The sequence below is a fragment of the Aspergillus glaucus genome (genome assembly GCF_001890805.1).
Source record: "Aspergillus glaucus CBS 516.65 unplaced genomic scaffold ASPGLscaffold_5, whole genome shotgun sequence".
In the NCBI taxonomy this organism is placed as follows: Eukaryota; Fungi; Ascomycota; class Eurotiomycetes; order Eurotiales; family Aspergillaceae; genus Aspergillus; species Aspergillus glaucus.
In genome coordinates this window covers 724,179-743,037 of record NW_019170457.1, presented here as the reverse complement: position 1 = coordinate 743,037, position 18,859 = coordinate 724,179, and the positions used below count along the sequence as shown (strand labels likewise).

The 18,859-nt window shown below is 51.0% G+C and overlaps 8 protein-coding genes across 8 annotated transcripts; 6 read left to right on the top strand and 2 right to left on the bottom strand.

Annotated features, from left to right (window-relative positions):
• The first annotated feature begins 904 nt into the window (after positions 1 to 904).
• ASPGLDRAFT_44430 (PH domain protein) lies at positions 905 to 4,651 on the top strand. Its single transcript, XM_022546026.1, has 3 exons — positions 905 to 958; positions 1,020 to 1,528; positions 1,580 to 4,651. The coding sequence occupies exons 1-3, from the start codon at positions 943 to 945 to the stop codon at positions 4,526 to 4,528; spliced, it is 3,474 nt and encodes a 1,157-aa protein (XP_022403286.1). The 5' UTR covers positions 905 to 942; the 3' UTR covers positions 4,529 to 4,651.
• Positions 4,652 to 5,047: 396 nt separating this feature from the next.
• Positions 5,048 to 6,816, bottom strand: ASPGLDRAFT_44429 (retrograde cargo receptor ERV46). Its single transcript, XM_022546025.1, has 4 exons — positions 6,715 to 6,816; positions 6,323 to 6,651; positions 6,083 to 6,263; positions 5,048 to 6,030 (listed from the first exon to the last, which is right to left on the bottom strand). Exons 2-4 carry the CDS (start codon positions 6,513 to 6,515, stop codon positions 5,088 to 5,090), a joined length of 1,317 nt encoding a protein of 438 aa, XP_022403285.1. The 5' UTR covers positions 6,516 to 6,651; positions 6,715 to 6,816; the 3' UTR covers positions 5,048 to 5,087.
• A 240-nt stretch (positions 6,817 to 7,056) lies between these two features.
• On the top strand, positions 7,057 to 9,865 carry ASPGLDRAFT_44427 (mRNA export factor mexA). Its single transcript, XM_022546024.1, has 3 exons — positions 7,057 to 7,725; positions 7,927 to 9,489; positions 9,543 to 9,865. The coding sequence occupies exons 1-3, from the start codon at positions 7,312 to 7,314 to the stop codon at positions 9,588 to 9,590; spliced, it is 2,025 nt and encodes a 674-aa protein (XP_022403284.1). The 5' UTR covers positions 7,057 to 7,311; the 3' UTR covers positions 9,591 to 9,865.
• A 143-nt stretch (positions 9,866 to 10,008) lies between these two features.
• On the top strand, positions 10,009 to 12,996 carry ASPGLDRAFT_145087 (putative GARP complex subunit Vps53). Its single transcript, XM_022541841.1, has 3 exons — positions 10,009 to 10,237; positions 10,301 to 12,096; positions 12,153 to 12,996. The coding sequence occupies exons 1-3, from the start codon at positions 10,162 to 10,164 to the stop codon at positions 12,834 to 12,836; spliced, it is 2,556 nt and encodes an 851-aa protein (XP_022403283.1). The 5' UTR covers positions 10,009 to 10,161; the 3' UTR covers positions 12,837 to 12,996.
• Positions 12,997 to 13,040: 44 nt separating this feature from the next.
• On the top strand, positions 13,041 to 14,337 carry ASPGLDRAFT_80553 (uncharacterized protein; the record flags this gene model as incomplete). Its single annotated transcript, XM_022550074.1, has 3 exons — positions 13,041 to 13,075; positions 13,379 to 13,548; positions 13,601 to 14,337. 3 exons carry the CDS (start codon positions 13,041 to 13,043, stop codon positions 14,032 to 14,034), a joined length of 639 nt encoding a protein of 212 aa, XP_022403282.1. The 3' UTR covers positions 14,035 to 14,337.
• A 52-nt stretch (positions 14,338 to 14,389) lies between these two features.
• Positions 14,390 to 15,409, top strand: ASPGLDRAFT_44424 (glutathione S-transferase family protein). Its single transcript, XM_022546023.1, has one exon. The coding sequence runs from the start codon at positions 14,536 to 14,538 to the stop codon at positions 15,205 to 15,207; it is 672 nt and encodes a 223-aa protein (XP_022403281.1). The 5' UTR covers positions 14,390 to 14,535; the 3' UTR covers positions 15,208 to 15,409.
• A 110-nt stretch (positions 15,410 to 15,519) lies between these two features.
• On the bottom strand, positions 15,520 to 16,836 carry ASPGLDRAFT_44423 (60S ribosomal protein uL10). The gene is made up of 3 exons (XM_022546022.1): positions 16,657 to 16,836; positions 16,531 to 16,600; positions 15,520 to 16,459 (listed from the first exon to the last, which is right to left on the bottom strand). The coding sequence occupies exons 1-3, from the start codon at positions 16,828 to 16,830 to the stop codon at positions 15,768 to 15,770; spliced, it is 936 nt and encodes a 311-aa protein (XP_022403280.1). The 5' UTR covers positions 16,831 to 16,836; the 3' UTR covers positions 15,520 to 15,767.
• Positions 16,837 to 17,200: 364 nt separating this feature from the next.
• trm82 (putative tRNA methyltransferase) lies at positions 17,201 to 18,758 on the top strand (the record flags this gene model as incomplete). Its single annotated transcript, XM_022540263.1, has 3 exons — positions 17,201 to 17,610; positions 17,663 to 18,322; positions 18,377 to 18,758. 3 exons carry the CDS (start codon positions 17,201 to 17,203, stop codon positions 18,756 to 18,758), a joined length of 1,452 nt encoding a protein of 483 aa, XP_022403279.1.
• Positions 18,759 to 18,859: the final 101 nt, after the last annotated feature.

The following is an 18,859-nucleotide window of genomic DNA, read 5'->3' as shown; positions in this document are numbered from 1 at the left end:
TATTCACTCTGCTCCTGAATAATATCGTTACTCACGGAGAAAAAGCAAGTGAAACTGCGCAGTGCCGATCTCTAAACGACACTAAAAAAACACTGTAGGATGACGCCAGCTTCCCCATAATACCGTACTCTGTACAAGTACTTGTATAGAGATACATTCCGGCGGTTGCTGGTCAGCGGGGCCATAACAACATCTTCTGTCATCTTTACTCTCTCTTTCTCTCGTCTTACCAGGCAACCTTGGGAGTCCTTGAATACCAGGCATAGACGGTCCCTGGAAACAGGCACTGCTGAGTCGGCCGTGTCACGTTCTACGGAGTAGACCCACGTTCATCTTTGCTTCATCTCCAACTCCATCTTCCTTTTTTTTCATCTTTCTCTCTCTCTCTCTCTCTCTCTCTCTCTCTCCCTCTCTCCCTCTCTATCTCTCTATTTGTTGGGATAATCTAGTCGTCTCCTCTATTGGAGGCGCTTTCACTCCTCACTGCTACTCTTTCTCTGTCATTAACTCTCGTCCTCCATTCGACCGTTGATTTCGACCGTTGGGCGTCCGTCCTTCCTCCGCATTTCCTTCTCCATCTCTGACACAAATCGCAGTCTTAATTCTCCGTCGTTTCGCCATCATTACAAAAGTTCTACGCATATTCATATAGATTCGCTTTCAAAGCGAACAGTCTTAGCCGGATCTGAGACTGTCGCCGGTTCCTGCAGAAAAAATCACCGGCTGATCTATTAATATACCCTACACTTCGCCTCCCACTTTCACTGCTTCCTACAACGCCTCCTTCTTTCATTTTATCTCGTTAAAAGATTCCTATAATATTCTCGTCTTAAACTAAATTCTCCGGAGCGGATTTATCATCACTCGAATACCTCAGGTATTGCACAATACGTTTATCATTGGAAACCAGCGCTAGATTACTGAGATATCAAGCCACTCAACATGGCTCGTTCGCGGGGTGGGTAGAATTAATCAGATCCAAATATGCCGGAATGTGACTGACTGTTTCTTTGCTACAGTAATCTCGTTCATGTCCTCCTTGGGTCCGTCCCGCAACAGCAACCAAGCCAACAATCGCAAGCGCGATTCCTCCGCTTCATTTGCGCTAGAGTCGCCATCGCTGTCAGCTGTGAGCACGACTTCCCCAGATGCGCCGTCGCCGGTGGCCGAAGGTTCGCCGACAGGAACTCTGTCCAGAGAGCGCCGTGCTTCTCGCCCGTCTTCAGCCGCCTTCTCGCACAAACCTCCGCAGTTGGATGTTTCGGGAGATACGCCCGCTGAAATCCAGCCGATCTTTGCTCTTTTGAACAGTCATGCCAACAAAATATACCAAGAGGGTTATTTTCTCAAGCTGAATGATTTGGATACCCATGGCCGGCCTTGTCCCGATAGACAGTGGGTGGAATGCTATGCGCAATTGATTGGAACTGTTCTATCGCTATGGAACGCCGCTGCGCTGGACGCAGCGCGAGATGGGCAAGAGGTGCCCCCGACTTTCATCAATCTGGCTGATGCCTCAATCAAGACGGTAGGTCCCCGTTATGTGGTGTCTACTTGGCTGAAGACTAACAAGTAGTAGATCGAGACGCTGCCCATTAAAAACCAACAATCGCAGCCATTGAAAAATGTGCTGAGTCTGTGCTCTGCAGGCCAAAACCGATATCTCCTGCATTTCAACTCGTTCAATTCGTTAGTCCAGTGGACCTCCGCAATCCGATTGGCTATGTATGAGCACACGTCCCTCTACGAAGCGTATACCGGTTCCATTTTCGCGGGAAAAGGAAAAAGTCTCGCCAATGCCAGTTCCATCTTGCAACAGACGCGATTCAGGCACGAAGACTGGGCTCGTGTGCGGTTTGGTGCTGGTACACCATGGCGGCGTTGCTGGTTCGTCGTGTCACCACCAGACGAGAAAGAAATACAAAAGACACGCAAGACAATGAAGAGACGATCCGCCTATGATCGGTCGCCCTCTACAGTTAAGGGGAACATCAAGTTCTACGAGTCTAAGAAGACCAAGAAGCAAAAGCCGATTGCTACCGTCACTAATGCCTACGCTGCCTACGCTATCTATCCCGAGTCTATCCCATTGATTGAGCAGTCCACGTTGGTCAAGATCGAAGGGCAGATCACAATTCATTCATCGTCCGAATCGAGCACGGAAGGTTTTGTCTTTGTCATGCCCGAAACACATCCCGCGGTGTCTGGCTTTGAGACGATGCTTCGCTTCCTTATTCCCACGTTCGACACTTTCAACCTCTACGGGAGGCCCAACCGTATAATCGCCGTCACAAATCACATAAAAAGTATCATGTTTGCTTTCCCCCGAAATCGTCGACATGGTTACCTGGACAGCCTGGACATCGCAAATTTGATGCAGACTCCCGGTTGCCTGAACTGGAGTGAAACGGAATGGAGGCAGCAACTCAAAGAGGCGACCGCCCGTCGCATGGCTGCTGGTGGTGGTGGTGGTGGTGGCAGCAGAAGCAGCAGTATCTCAAGCGAAAAGCCGCGCTTTAGGGCTAGCTTGCCCAATCGACAGAGTACCATGCCCGTTGGTGCAACCCGCATGTTTACTCCCCCTTCACATTTCCAACCAGCCTTCAATCAGTCCGTGGATAACATCATCCCTGAGAGGCCACGAGAAGAGCCCGAATCGCCAAGTAACCATTCCCGGGCCCAGTCAGACACCGTCGGACTGTATGGCCCCCTCGAACGGCCTCCGCGACTTCGCACAGACATGTCTCCAGCATCATCGGTTTACCATCTTGCGGAGGATGGCAGTGAAAGGCCCGAGTCCAGCAGCAATGACCGGAGTATCTCGGACCATGGGCAGCAAGTTGACCCCCAAGCTGCAGCGGTTCGGGAGGTCCTCGTATCTCCATCCCCGCCGGCGCCTGTGTCAAGCCCTCCTGCATTTACTCACGGACCGAACCAGACGCCTTCGATCCGGCCACGCCCATCAGTTGATGCAAGAAAGGCCAACAATCGCATGTCCAAGGCCACTTTTGCGCAGATGGCTGCTGCTAGTGGTGCCGGTCTATCAGCCGGACGGCCCACAACCAAGAGCACTGAGGACATGCGTCAACAGAATATGTCCGCCAATAACCCCTATGCTTCTGAGCCTCGCGGTCTGGGTGTCTCTGATGTGAATTGGCGCGCCTCGAGCGAGGTGATCGCGGCTCCGAAACTCGTTACGGTCCCATCACCAATCACTATCCGCTCGGCGGGCAGTACGCCATCGTCTGGATCACCATCTGCGCCATCGTCAATCAAGAACCGTCTGAGCTTGGATACCACCAGAGCAATCAAACGGAAACCTGTGGGCCAATCGCAGAGAGCGCAGTTCGATGTCACCAGTCCGGTGGCTAGTACCGCGGGCGAGCCCAGTTATGATGATCTATGGCACACTGTCGACGAGGATGCACTGAACCAGGTCGGATTACTCCACGACCCCACGCCATCACCGGCAAAGGATAGCCATCATGATGAAGAAAGTGTCTACGACACCGTGTATGATGACGCATCCACGGTCTCCCCAGACTACGCGAGTACCCATGGATCTGTTTACAGCAAGGCCTCATCTGTCCGACGTCCTAGGATGGGTGTGAAGAAGACAGTGGGAGGTGGCGAATCAGAGAAAAACGTGGTTATCGGTGACGCTCAATACACTGTTGATCAACAACCATCCAAGTCCAACCCGGATATCCCGGACGTGGACTTTGGGCCTACCATGACTTATCTCCCCACAAATGGTCGCCCGAGCACAGCAGACACATTGAAACAATCTGGACACGAGCATACCGGCTCAGACTCTACGGAGAGACAGCGAATCAACGTCCCGACACATCCCTCCCATTCGAGAAATTCAAGTCGGGACGAGCGTCGTCGAAGCATTCCCTGGCAACCCGGAATGCCAAATGGACGCCCTACCACCCCTCTTGCGTACGGCCAGGGTCCCACTTCCCCGGTACATCCACGCCCCCAGAAACCTCCGGTTTCACCCAACTGGATGGCCCATTCCACTTCCAACATGCATCTGGGACAAAACCAACCCCGACCTCGTTCGCGTGGCGCCGGTACCATGATGCCCCAGAAAATCTCTCCCAACTTGTCCGCTCGCGAACAGGAGCACGTCGCACGCATGACCGGATCAGCCTTCTTTAACATGTCCTCATCATCTCACCGACAACAACCACAAGCTGGCCCCAGAGGCCTCGTCGCGGAGATTGATGCTCGCGAACGCCAGAAGAAGGATCTGAAGGAGGACATGTCCAACCACATGGTGCAGCATGCCATTGCCCAACGCCAGCAGCACATGCAGTACCAACCACAACATGCTTCGTACTACGGAGGTGATGCTTACAGTGGCTACAACCTGCCCGCAGCTGGACATAGCGTTAGTGCGCTGAACCAAGCATACCGTTCTGATGAACCGAGACGGCAGACTTGGTACGGAAACGGGATGCAGCAGACTGCGCCGGTTTACTACAGCCAGGGTCCTGGGCAATATACCAACATGCATTAAGCGTCACTACCTTTCGATCTTTCCATTTTTCGATCTTTTTGACCCTGCTATATCTCAATTATTGTTTCCTTTGTTGCAGCGCTCCCTGGCGGATTTATATATATCCTCTCATTCTCACTTCACTTCTCCTTTTTTTTTTTTTTTTTTTTTTTTTCTATCTTACTTTTGTTTTCGTTCCTGGCGTCAAATTGTTTCAAAACAAGCGTGTTTTCTTTCGTCCACCAGACATTCGGTGTTAGATCAGGTCTGGCGTATCGGTGTCTGTTTTATCTCTTTTTGTTCGAATTTTCAATTGCAGTCTTGCTCGATTGAGTGAAGAGAATCTTTCTCTGGATCATTTTCGTAAGAATACCGTATAGTCCTTCTAAATGTTTCATCGTAGATCTACGTTCTTTGGGGTTCGAATCTGTAGAACAAATGCATGAATGCTTAACTTGATATGAAATAAACACCACAAACGCCTCCAGTCGAGTATCAGGCACGAGCAGGGACTGTATATAAACTATAATTTGCTTTTTCTGTTTTTTCTTCCTTTCTCATCTTTTTCAACCCGACACGCTCAACTCGAATGAATCTTCTTCACCTTCATAGCCCCCTCATACAACCCCCGATCCACAGCCGCCGCAACAGTCAACGTCCCACCAATAATCGCACAAACCCCCGTCAAGAACCCAGAGAACGTTTTCGTCCTCGCCTCCCGGTTGATAACCTTCATCGGGGAAATGTCGTAGTTGAAAAACACACCGGGGATACCGCCCTGCGCGTGGATACGCTCTTTGTGCCCCTCTGCTGCGTCGTTGCCGCCCATGAGCGTGCGCTTGTGCGAGGTCACGGAGTACTGGTGTGTTTCGATGGAGCCCTGGCTGCCGTAGGCGAAGCCGTGCGCACCCAGGGGTGATTTGTCGTAGGTGTTGTGGATGGCGGAGGAGAGGAGGGGGTCCCAGCCTAGCGGGAGGTAGGAGGTTGAGACGACCTTGACGAAGTACATGAAGTTGTAGGCTGGTTCGTCGGTGGATTGCTGCGTATTGTCGAGCGGGTTGGTGTGGTGGTGGTCTGTCCATTGCCAGCGGTCCGAGAGTTCGTCGGGGAGTTGGGGGCCGAAGCGGAGTTGGTGGATTTCGTGGGTCATGGTGTGGCGTTCATTTTCGGAGAGGTCCTTTTCGAAGAAGTTCTCGAGGTCGTGGGCGTGGATGTTGCCGGAGGTGAAGCTGCGGCCGGGGGCGATGTGGAAGTTGCCGATGACTTTGTTGACGCGGACGACGCCTTCGAGGCGGCAGCCTTCGCGGCGTTGGGCATTGAGGCGCTCCGCGTAGCCTTCGCGGTCGCATTGTTCGATGTTCTCGCCTTTGCCGAAGGCCCAGGATTTCTGGGCGTAGGCTTCACGGACTTCGTCGCAGGTGTTGCAGCAGCCGGGTTTTATGACGCCGTCAGGGGCTGGCGCGCCGCCGCATTCGCCGCAGTAGTCGGGAGCCAGGTGTTTGGCGATTTCTTCTTGCGAGTGTCTGGGTTGTTGTTAGAGGGCGATTTAAGAAAATGGGATGGGGGAGGGCGTACAGATCCAATGCCTGGATGTCCAGGACTCGACCTCCTTCGGCCTGCGGACTCAAGCGCACTTTGTTCACGCCATGCGCAACTCCGACCTGCTGTTCGCCAGAAACGTCCATCACATCAAGCGTAAGAAGTTCGCATGGCAGCCGCGGAAACGTCACGTTCAGATGGATCTCCATTTTCTCCCCTATACCAATATTAACCAAGGGTCGTCCAGTCCAAGCATTATATCCAGACAAACCATACCTCGCGACTTATCAACCACCAGCTCAGGAAGTACCGATACGTGCCTGTAGTCCACCCATTCTCCCCAAACCAACCACAGTATAATAAGCAGCGACGCTATGGTGACGATCCCGCCGGAGGTGGTGCGAATGCGAGCATCCTCGACGGTTTTGGCAAAGGCGTCTAGCCTCGTGAAGCGCGATTTGGCAGGCATTTCGAGATTAAGCGACGACCATAAGTAGGATTAAACGAGGGACAAGTGGTGTACTCTGCAGATAGTGTCGAGTTGAGTCGAGTTGATCAGGTCCAGCCAGCGGCCCGCAAGGAACGACTATTTGTGTACAGATGACCTATTTTGGGTTAATTGGGTCCGTGATGGGAAGCTTGGGACAATTGGATGACAGCTTACTTACACTGGCAATTACACAGAGTAATAGCAGCAGTGTTGCTATCTCTGCTGACGTTAAGAGGAATTGAACCAGCTGGCCTCAAAGTACGCGGAGTACGGAGTATGCGTACGTAGGCTGTATGTATGTAATGGTTTGCTCCGAATGTATTACTGTCTTAGACAAAGGACATATTATAGGATGTGATTGGTCAGGAGTACTCCGCCCCTTGATGCCTTTCTGCCTGACAAAAGTCACGTGTGTTTCAGGCAGTCGGAGCGGCGATGACTCACGTGATGACCAATGCACGTCACTTTTGCCTTTTGCAGTCCTCGCTGGCCTTGTCCATTGTTTCCTTCCTTGTTCATCCTCGACTTCGAGGTCAACGCAGGCCTCGCTTTATACAGCTTACCTCCGTTCTCGAGTGTCTTTCTTTATATCCTGCGTCTCTCGTTTTCTGACGAGCCCCATCAAGAACTCGAGGCGCAACTTCCGCTCCGCGAGTTTTTTTCCTTTTTTCTTCGTTTTTCTACTACCTTCTACCTACTCCCACAACGAAGACTCCCTCGATAATTTCGCCTACTCCTCGTCGCTACAACTTTTAAAACGAATAGCATGAGCAAAATGAAAGGCGGAAAAGGTCCTCGACGCTCTGGTGGGACGGATCGCGGAGGCATTCGCAAGCGGGGTGGTCCTACACGAGTTGATCGAGATGGTGATATGGAGATGGATGCTGCTGGTGGAGGTGCTCGGGGCCGTGGCAAGAGAACACGAGGCGATTCAGGCCGCCCCTCAGGCCCTCGGGCTCCTGCGGTCGATGCGATCCAGAAGGCGATTTCCGGCAGCACCACCACCCCCCAGGTCAATATCCGACAGGGCGGCAAAGGAAGCAACCTCGAACAAGTCAGCATCCGTGGATGGAAACAAAGCAAGGCCGCCTCGAATCGCGACGGTGGTCACGAAAGCCTAGTCACCTTCCTGGAGAAGAAAATCAATGCAACCGACTCGAAAGCTGGCTCGCGCGCAAGAATATCAAAGGTATGTGCAACATCACAACCACTAGCGGTCACCGACATGAATTCGCGACTTCGTCCTCTCCGATGTGTTCTCGTTTTCAGGGATGGATTAACTCCGAAACGACGTTCGACACTCCCTGGGCTTTCTCGCGTTTGTTCCTTTGGGTGACTTTTGCGGTTTTCAAGGTCTCCTTATGCCTTGCTAACGTTCAACTAAACTTAGTCGCGGATTGAGGGGGACACTCTAATCGTCTCGATCCGGCCGGATTTGCTGGACAGGATTCTTCGTCTGAATGGGTTTTCTTTCGCTGGAGCTCCTCTCACGGTCGAGAAATATGATGCCATGACCGATCAGCCTATGATTTCGGACATTGCGCAAAATGGCAGCTCTTCATCAGCTGCCGACACAAAGGCCAAATTATCGACTATCCTCACCAAGCGCTACTTCCAAGATGCGAAATTACTCAACCTCTCGGCGCTCGCAACTGACCCTGACCTTATGGCTATGGGCATGTTCAATACCACGTCGACCGAGTCCAAGTTTTTCCCGGCGCTGATGAAAATCTGGGAAACGAATTTCACCAACTCTGTTGCGAAGCGAGAGGCCGTCAAGAGTGTTAGTCTCTCGGATAATCAGCTGGCCAATATCTCGGTGGTCACCACGCTCGCTCAGACATTCCCCGACTTAGAGAACCTGGACTTGTCGAGGAATGACTTCAAGGACGCACAAGCTCTTATCGCGTGGCGCTGGAAATTTAGGAATCTTGAATTTCTCGATCTCACAGGGAATCCATTCAGCGCGGATCCCTCCTTCAAGGACACGATGCTTAAGTGGTATCCAAAGCTGCGAATCTTGAACAATACGGAAGTCCGCACAGCAGAGGAACTGGCTGCGCAAAAGAAGACGCCAATTCCCATCCAGCCTCCGTACTTCCAGGATCAGTCGCAGATTGCCGAAAACTTTGTCAAGGCATTCTTCACCGGCTACGACACTAATCGTAGTGGTATCCTAAACAGCGTTTACGACCAAAACTCCACCTTCTCATTAAACGTGAACGCGACAGCTCCGAGAGCCCAACAAACCGAGACAGCAGGATGGGACCCGTACATTAAGAAGAGCCGGAACCTCCTCAAAATCAATCATCTACCAGCTCGAATGTCTCGAGCCTACCAGGGCGTGGAAAAGATCCGTGAACTATGGAACTCGCTCCCGGCAACCCGGCATCCCGATATCGCGGCACACCCGGAAGAATGGCTTATCGAATGCCATCCCATGCCGGGACTTCCTGATCCGACTGGGCAAAGCGCAACAGGTGTTGGTGGTTTACTCATCAAGGTGCATGGAAAGTTCGAGGAAATGAGCACAGGAAAAGTGGAATTGCGCAGTTTCGATAGGACTTTTCTTGTCGGCCCCGGGTCAGGTGCAGGAGGCATCAGGGTGAACAGTGATATCCTCTGCCTGCGGGCATATGGTGGACACGAAGCATGGACTGTTGAGACTCCACCAGTGCCTCAAGCGGTGCCTCAAGCAGTTCCTCCAGTACAATTGCCTCCAGTGCCTCAAGTGCCAGGAGTCCAACCCCCGACTCAACCGGTGGCACCACCCGCAACTCCGGCGGGTTATGGTTTTCCAGCGCCTGGAAAGCCCGATGTGCAAGTACAACAAGAACAACTGGTGATGCAGATGAGCGCGAAGACCAACATGACTTTGCAGTACTCTGAGATGGCGCTCTCGGGTAATGGATGGAACGTGGAAGTTGCGTTGAAGAATTTCGAGGAACTTAAGGTTAGTTCATCCAAGTGCTTGAACCATGCTCCATAATACTAACAAACATACAGGCACAGGGACAACTGCCACCGGACGCCTTCCTCCCTGGAACGATTTAAACCTCCCACATGCTACTTCGTTCGATTTCGACATTGAATATTCTCCTCTTTGCGCTAACGGCAATGCTACTTGCATTCTACAGCAGCTTTTTACTTTATTTCTTTTTGGGTTAGGATATATACGGAGTGACTTGCTTTTGCATGGCTTTGGCGAATGGACGATGGCTTCTCAACTTGGAATTACAGTACTACTATTATCTTATTCATACAGCCTTATGATCATGTCAATATAGATGGCTACCTTGTATCAATTATACTAAACAATTTGTTATCATCATCATTTAACTCGCCATTCCATAGTAGAGTGTGTACTTGTAGTTATCTCATACAGTGACGGTTTCCACCGTGCCAAGCCTCCGTCTTCCATCGCGTCGGAGCTCAAGTGCCCAACTTCCCCCTCGAGAACCTCTGCCGTGGCCGTCAATTCGTTCTATTGGCATAGTTTCCCCTCGATTTGCCTCGCAAGTTATTAGTCGAAGTGAAGCAGCGAATATTGGGTCTTTATCGACCCCGGAATCGCAGCGAGTGTGTCTAGCGTGTTCTCCGTACTCCGACGGAGCTACTAAATGGCATGTCTTCTACCACCGCAACCACCACCAACCATATGCCGCCAGACGAAGAACCGAGCTTTGATCCTTTAGATGCGGGTGAGACACAATTTATAACATACCCGGGATGTCATGGCTGATATGCTAATTACGACGAACCAGCCGACTACGACCCAATCGACCACCTAAACGCTATCTTCTCGCACCCCTCCACCCTCTCCTCCGTATCCCAGGTGTCCCAATCCCTCCAGACCTACGAAGATGAACTGGACGACGACATCGGCTCCCTGGTGGAAGACCAGGTCACCTCCAACGCCGAAAGCGTGGAGCGCATCCAAGCAGCCAAAGCCGACCTGAGCGAGCTATTCAAGAAGATTGACGACGTTCGCGACCGCGCATTGAGCACCGAACATGCGATTACAGAGATGACGTCGGATATCAAGCAACTGGATAATGCGAAGAAGAACCTCACACTGTCGATGACGGCGCTGAAGCGGCTGCAGATGCTCACGACAGCGTACGATCAGCTGCGCGCGCTGAGCCGGACGAGACAGTACCGCGACTGTGCGCAGTTACTGCAGGCTGTTATCCAGCTGATGGCGCATTTCAAGTCATACCGGTCGATCGACCAGATTGCGCTGCTGAGTAGGAATGTGGCGGATATACAGCGGGAGTTACTGGAGCAAGTTTGTGAGGATTTCGAGCTGGCGTTTGCCAAGGGGGAGGTCGGGCCGAAGAATACGATATTGGCGGAGGGGTGCTTGGTTATTGACTCGCTTGGGGATCATGCGAGGTCGCGGCTTGTGACTTGGTACTGCAACTTTCAGTTGCGGGAGTATCGGCAGGTTTTTAGGAATAATGAGGAGGCTGGGTCTTTGGATAACATTTCGCGGAGGTACTCGTGGTTTAAGCGGATTTTGAAGATCTATGATGAGGATTATGCTGCTATTTTTCCGGCGAGTTGGAAGGTTGATGAGATACTGGCCAATGTCTTCTGTGAGGGGACTAGAGATGATTTCAAGGGTATTCTGTCCAGGTCAGTGCGGAATGGCCAGACTATTGATGTCAACCTGTTACTGTCGTGTTTACAAGAGACCCTGGACTTCGAGCACACTCTGGAGCGCCGCTTTGTCAGTCCTTCGCGGCCTTCAACCGATACGTTTGCCTCGAGCGAGGCACCTGTCTTCGGCCAAGCAATTTCGGAAGCTTTCGAGCCATACCTGAGCGTATGGGTTGAAGCTCAAGACAAACAGCTGGCTGCACTCATACCGAAGTACCGACAGCAACCCCTGAAACCTCCAGATGAGGAATTCGATTCTCACATTGTCATCTCCTCGTCCACCGAACTCTTCACCTTCTACAGACATGCTTTGCAGCAATGCGCGAAACTCTCCACCGGCGCCAGTCTTGCGGACTTGGGCGGGGTATTTGCGAAATACCTGGACCAATATGCGCAGCAAGTTCTTCTTTACTATATCAGTGAACGGCCTACAGGGAATACGCCTTCGAAGGTTCCGTCTCTGGAAGACCTCATTCTAGTCCTCAACACCGCGGACTATTGCTACACGACATGTACCCAGCTAGAGGAGAAGATCAAGGGCCGGCTAGACAAGAACCTGAAAGAGAAGGTGGATTTACAAAGCCAAGCTGATTCTTTCATGGGGATTGCCTCTGCAGCCGTACGGGGTCTTGTTCGGCAAGTGGAAGTCGAAATGGAGCCGTGCTGGCGGGAGATGCGCAACACGCCTTGGAATCGCCTGGAGGCTGTTAGTGATGAGAGCTCTTATGTGGGGCAGGTGTTGTCTAAGGCGAAGACGAAGGCTTCGGAGATTCTGGAGTTCTTGCATAAGCAGCAATATGCAAGAGCTTTTACTGATCATCTTGTGGAGTTAATATCGAGTCTGTTCATTACGATCGTCTTCCAAAGCAAGCCTATTTCGGAGACGGGGGCAGAACAGGTGAGTTTCCCGACTGTGCTCGTCACAAACTCGAAACCCAAGACTAACATGTATAGATGCTCCTCGACTCCTACACTCTCAAATCCGGCCTCTCATCCCTTCTCCCACCCCCCGCCCCAGCAAGCTTCGCCAAACGCGTAAACTCCAGCTTCTCCAAAATCGAAGCCCTCCTCAAAACCGTCCAAGTCCACCCCTCGCCCCCCGAAGCCCTCGTCCAAGCATACCTAATCCACATCGCCGACCAAAACAACGCCAACTTCCGCAAGATCCTCGACATGAAGGGTATCCGCAGTCGCCAAGAACAGAACCATCTCGTGGAACTCTTCCAGGTCCATCGTGCATCTGAACGCCATGCCCCGAATCTTCAACAAAGCAATCCTGTCCTTGCTGCGCTGCAACCATCAGGTACTTCTTCATCTGGCTCTGTATCTCAGGGCCTGGGCTCCGCGTCTACATCCCGGTTCGACCCGTCCATGCTCGGCTCGGCTATTATCTCCGCTGCTAAAGATGGAGTTGATCGATTTGGTACCCCCTCGAACGGTAGCGCTGGAGGTCCTGCACCCTCTTCGTCGTCGGGGGCTTTGTCTCCGTCTGGAGGAGACAGTAGTAACGAAGGGTATAGCTACGCTGGGAATCTGAATGAGAATCTGAATCTGAAGAATATTGGGAAGTTCTTCCGGAGGGATTTGGGTGGGTTTGGGGGGAGGTTTAGTGGGAGGGGTGGTGAGGAGGGTGGTTGATTTTGATAACTGTTATATACTCTTTTATTCCTTTCTTTTCATAATGTGGTTCTTGTTATATTCCCTCGTTGTTTTAGAGGCTTGGTCTTTAGCATGGCATGGGTTTGATTCTGAGAATAGACCCCGTGCATAAATACAAGGGCACGTTTTTGCTGTTCCCAAGAGTAATACATAGTAAATCTCGATTAGGAAAGGAGCGACGACATGGCTGACTTTGGCTCTTTGGGGTGGATAAGGTCGTTAGTATTTGTTTAAGGCGCGTTAGTCTTCCAATACATTATCAACATCAATTTTATACAACTGCGCCTGCTTTATACAATATCATCACAGCCTCTCGTGCTCAGAAAGCACCAACCCCCCCCCCCCCCCCCCCGGCTATGAGTCGTTCCTAAACAAATGGGCCAAGCGCGCCTACCCTGACATCCTCTCAGCCTTATGATCCTTCTTCTTGGATCCTTCTATTCAAATCTCACAGATCGTCAGACAAGCCGTTGACCACATGATCAAAGAGCAAACCAAAGAGCCAATGAATATGGACCTAGCTGTGGCATTCTTTTCGTAGTCCTCCGTGATGCCGTAAAGGTATATCCTGCGCACAATGGCAGATTCGTCGAGTTTATAGTTGAACTGCAGGACATCTCGTTCCCCGGTGGCACGTTCAAAGACCAAATGTATAAGATGGGCCAAGATCTAACGGAGTTCGAATTTGGTCGTACGTCCCCCTTCCCCATTCCCCTGCTAAAACGGCACCCTAACACAATTAGAAATCGAAACCTCACCATTCGACTCCAACATCATCCCCGAGCGCCAGGGATACATCAACCTCTGCGCCTTCATCGCAAAGCTACACAACCGGGGCATCTGCACAGCCGACAAAATCAGCGATCTATCCCGCGGTGCCCAAGTCCTAACAGAAGCCCTCGAAGAGGCCCCATGGGAGAAACACCACCACGAAGACATCGAAGCCTATCTAAAGACGACGAGGACGAGGATTTCTACGAGGAAAAGCGCGATGAATTACTTGCTAAGGACATTAGGATTCTGGATCGGAGGGTTCCGGGTGCTACACAGTTGGTTTTTATATGTGGGAGGGAGATTTATGGGAAGTTGGGGGTGGAGGATTTTGGGGAGGAGGGTCGGGGGCCGATTTGGACGGCGAAGAGGTGGTCGAGGGGACGGTGGGGGTTTTGGAGGGTGAGGTTTCGGTGGGTTTCTGGTGTTACGGCTTTGGATTGGGGTACTAGGGTGCTTGCTAAGGAGGTGGTTGAAGTGATGGAGAGGATTGAGAGGGAGGATGTTGGTTGAGTGTTCTTATTTCACCCTGCTTAGCGAGGATGTGAAGCGAAGGCTCCTAATTCAGACAAGCACTACTATCTAAAAGCGGCAGACTAAGTGGGCTTACAGCAAGAGCAGCAAGAGCAGCAAGCGCTTCTAGATCGCATAGCATGTCCAACGCTCGGAGTTTTCAGTTTATCTTCTATAAGCACGAGGTTTTACTGCGGGGATTGAGACGTGGAACGCAAGCCATAGCCCGATAATCACACGGGATTTGCTTAGCGTTATATATAAAACACCAGAAATCTACCGAGCATGTCCTCAATGATGACAGCTATCCTATTGCACTAGAAAGCCTTATCTAAGCCCCGATCTCTCCTCATTACCATAATCCAACACGGCGAAAAACAAACCAAAGCCCACCATGCCAACGCTATACAGCAACGAAGCATCCGGCAACAGCTACAAAGCCCGCCTCCTAGCCTCATTCCTCAACATCCCGCTCGACATAATCCAACTCGACCTACGCAACGGCGAACAGTGCGGAGACAAGTTCCTCGCCATAAACCCCAAAGGCGAAGTCCCAACCCTAGTCGACGGCGATTTTGTTCTCACGGACTCAGCTGCAATCTTGGTCTATCTAGCGGGGAAGTATCAAAACCTAGATGGGAATAGTTGGTGGTCTGCGGACATTGCAGAACAAGCGCTTATCACGAACTGGCTTGCTTTCGCTGCTAGTTGGGTGCAATATGGTGTTTTCACGGCACGCGCGATAGTTTCGCTCGGTGGAGCATTTAACGGACTGGGAACTACGAGTACCGAGCAGACGCTGCGGGAGGCGAGAATTCGTGGGGAGAAGTCGTTACAGATTCTAGATCAGCATTTGGGGAGTGTGGAGTGGTTGGTGTTGGGACGGCCGACGATTGCGGATATTGCGGTTTTTCCGTATGTTGCGTTGGCGCCTATGGGGGATATTTCGCTTGAGCCGTTTGGGAATGTGAGGAGCTGGATTGGGCGGATTAGGGAACTGTCACGGTTTATTCCTATTGATGGGTTGGATGATCCGTTGTATCTTCAGACGGACAGGTCTACATAGGGAAGATGTTCGGGTTACGAGATAGGGCAAGGTGTTTGAGGAATAATTTAGAGGGTTTAATGAATAGTATTGATTGCAAGTTTCTAGAGCTACAATAAGTGAAACTACGTGAGCTCTATAGGAGCTCGAAGTGCCGTAGACCACGGTCACTTGGATCGGTAACTAATCTTAGAATCTTGTTAGCAATCATTTAATGCTTGATGTGAGTGTATAATGTGACAAAAGGCAGAATGAGTGCAAAGGTGTCAGCAAAAAATTAGAGTGTTGTTGTTGCGGTTTTTGTTCTTCAAAGCATCCCTTGAGGGTATGCTACGAGTTAAAAAATGTCTCATCATTCACCAATGCATGTGGAACTTGTAGGTAGACTTTCGACGATGTGGAAAAAGAGGGAAAGACTCACCAATTTCATCAGAGAAATGGAACGCATGTCTACGTCCATATCTAGATGAATATCCAAAAAGGATTGTATCCATGAACTTTTCCATTTCCAACCATTAACAGGTCATAAGAAAAATCTAATACATGGCAATCGTATTCCGTGAATCAGACGAGCGATGCGCTTAGTCGAAGAGACCGAAGCCCATGTCAGCGTCAGACTCCTCCTCTTCCTCCTCCTCCTTCTTCTCGGCGGGGGCGTCACCGCCAGAGGGAGCGGCGGCAGCGGGAGCGGCAGAGGCGTAAGCTTCAGGGTTGGCAATGCGGTCCTTAAGCTCATCAATCTCGGGCCAGCTGTACTCGGTCTCGACGGCAACAGAGAGAACCTTCTTGTAGCCGTTGACGAGAGAGTGCATGACCGAGGGAAGGGTGGGGTAGTTGGTGGCCAAAGAGACGGTAGCAATGCGCTGGATGGCCCCAGACAGAGCCTTGAGGAGCTGGTCCTCCTCAATGTCGAGGATCTCCGAGCTGAAGGTTTGGCCGTTGTCGTACACCTGAGCGACGGTCATACCGTAGGTGAAGGGCGAAATGTTCAGCAAGTTAAGGAGCGAAGCCTCAGAGGGTCCGACCTTGGTGCCAGCCTCAACGAGCTTGAGGTCCGTGGTAATTTCAATGGTACCACGAGCAATCTTGGTGGGGACACCGAGAGCCTGGAAGAAAGAGGTCTTACCCGGTTCCATACCAGTGTTACCGGCAGGAATCCAGACATCGCCAGGAGCAACAGCACCAGCACGGGCTGGGGCAGCGACACGGTTTGCGAGGATCTTGGCACGGGTCTCCTTGAGGTCACCGTTGGTGAAGATGAAACCAACGTTGCCTGCAAAAAACCAGTCAGTCCAATTCCACCAGATTGATCGCAGAATTTTATCGCAAGGTAGGAAAACTCACCCTTAACGAAGGGAAGCAAACGCTCGTACTCCGGGTTCTCGGCAACGAAGCCCTTGATGGCACGGCGAACCTGAAATCACAAGTCAATAGCTATTCCAGTACAGCAGAGATCGAGCGCAAACTTACCATGGTGTTCTTACCCATCAGGACAACGCCCTCACCACGGAGACTCAGACGAATCTCGTGCATCTGCTGAGAGCTCACATTGTCGATACCGACAATGAAGACCGTCTTGAACTCATCAAGGTTGGTCTTGAGCTTCTCGAAGTAAGCGGTCTTGAAAGCCGACTTGCCCCCCATGTCTCCTTATTTCACTGAAGATAGGATGTTTAAGGGCAAGGAAATTGTTTTAAAAGTTGGTGATGTACGATGTCGAATCGTGACGTTGAAGTTCGAGGAAGGAAAGAAAAAAAGGAATTTCGACATTTTTTGGGAAATCTTCTTGTGGCTTCGCCTAGCGAGGCGATCACGTGCTCCCCGCCCGCCAGCGGAGCCGCAAAAAGAAAAGGGCTTCACGGCGGCTGTATAGAGCCGTGTTTATGAGTGTTTGATTTGTTATTTGTTAATTATTTGGAGTCGCATGATATTCACAAGAACTAAATTATTATTATTCCTGAATTATCGATTTACCTATTTCTGACTCGGTGGTATCCGGTCCTTTACCTGCACCATGGCCGGAAACTTCCAACACCCATTCCATTGCGTCCGATACGTGGATAGACAATCTACTGGCTCCCAGAGCTTGCTGATTGCTTCTTCTGGTCCGCAACTTTACTCTTATGCTGCTGAAACCGGACAGCGGCTCGCCATTTGGCCCCGGGATGTAGATGGCGCGGAAGTGAACCAAGAGCCTCCAGAGAAGAAGCGAAGAGTCTCCAACTCTGAAGCGCCTGCAAATGAAGAATCGAAACCCGCTGGCAAAGATTCAGAAAAACCTCCGGCTTCGATTGCATGGTCCAGTATCCCCCTGCTGGTTGCTTCTTCTAGCGGCAAGCACGTGGTTGCCCTTACATCGGAAGACAAATGCATCCGTGTTTTCTCAGTAGGGGATGATGGTGCCCTTGGGCAATTGAGTGCACGGTATGGAGATATTTCTTCAAGGACGTAGATTGAATGCTAACGCTCTGGATAGAAATATGCCAAAGCGGCCATCCGCCATTGTCTTGGCCAACAACGATACCACCATTCTGTGTGGGGATAAATTTGGAGATGTCTATTCTTTGCCATTGATTCTCGGTGAAATGCCAACAGCTCTCCCATCCCGGACAATCGGCCAGACGAGGAGCCAGCCTGCAGCGACGTCCTTAACTGTGCACTCCAAGAAGAACTTGCAGGCTCTGGAACAGCAGAAACGGCAATGGAATGAAGGCTACAGACCAGAGGAGAAGACCGGACCGGCATTCGGACATCAGGTTTTGCTTGGTCATGTCTCTCTGCTAACGGATATGATCTACGTTTCGTTGCCTGATAGTAAACGCTCTTATATCCTAACTGGAGATCGGGACGAACATATCCGGGTATCCCGTGGCCCTCCTCAAGCCCACATCATTGAGAACTTTTGCCTGGGTCACGATTCATTTATCAGCAAGCTTTGTGTTCCTCAGTGGATGCCAGAATATCTCATTTCAGGTGGCGGTGACAGCCACTTGTTCGTCTGGAAATGGGCAGAGAGTCAAATACTTCAAAAGGTCCCTCTCGTGGATAATGCCTCGGATACTACGGAGGTCGCTGTTCGCGGCATCTGGGCTGTGTCTCTTGGAACATCAAATGTCATCATTGTTAGTCTTGAGGGGTAAGTATATGTTCTATCTATCCTTGAAGATTGATGTCTAAACATATGCTACAGATCCTCACAACTTCTCTGCTATGTGCTGGAACCAACCGGGACACTGAAGGCCCACAACCCTATCCAGCTCTCTGGCAATGTTCTTGACCTGACGAGAAACAATGAAGCGATTGTTGTTTCTGTTGACGGTGTTCGCAAGGCTGGATCGACTCAAGAATGGAGGGAAAGCCCTTCTTCTCCCCAGACTCTCTTGGAAGCATTCCACGTGAAGGCTGACTCAGAATCTCTGGAATGGGAGCCCGTCCATGAATTGACAAGAGCAATCAACACCCAGGGTACTTCGGATATCACAGAAGCAGCTGAGGGGAAGCAAAGAAAGGAACTGAATGAGTCTACGTACGGCATGGCTAATCTCCGGAAGAGAAAAGGCGAAGATGATTGATGTGAAAGGAATGTGTACAATTGGGATTGCAATGATTAGGTAGATCCATGTAAAATAATTAGCACCTTCAAGTATGACATGCTACAAGCCATGCGAGTCTA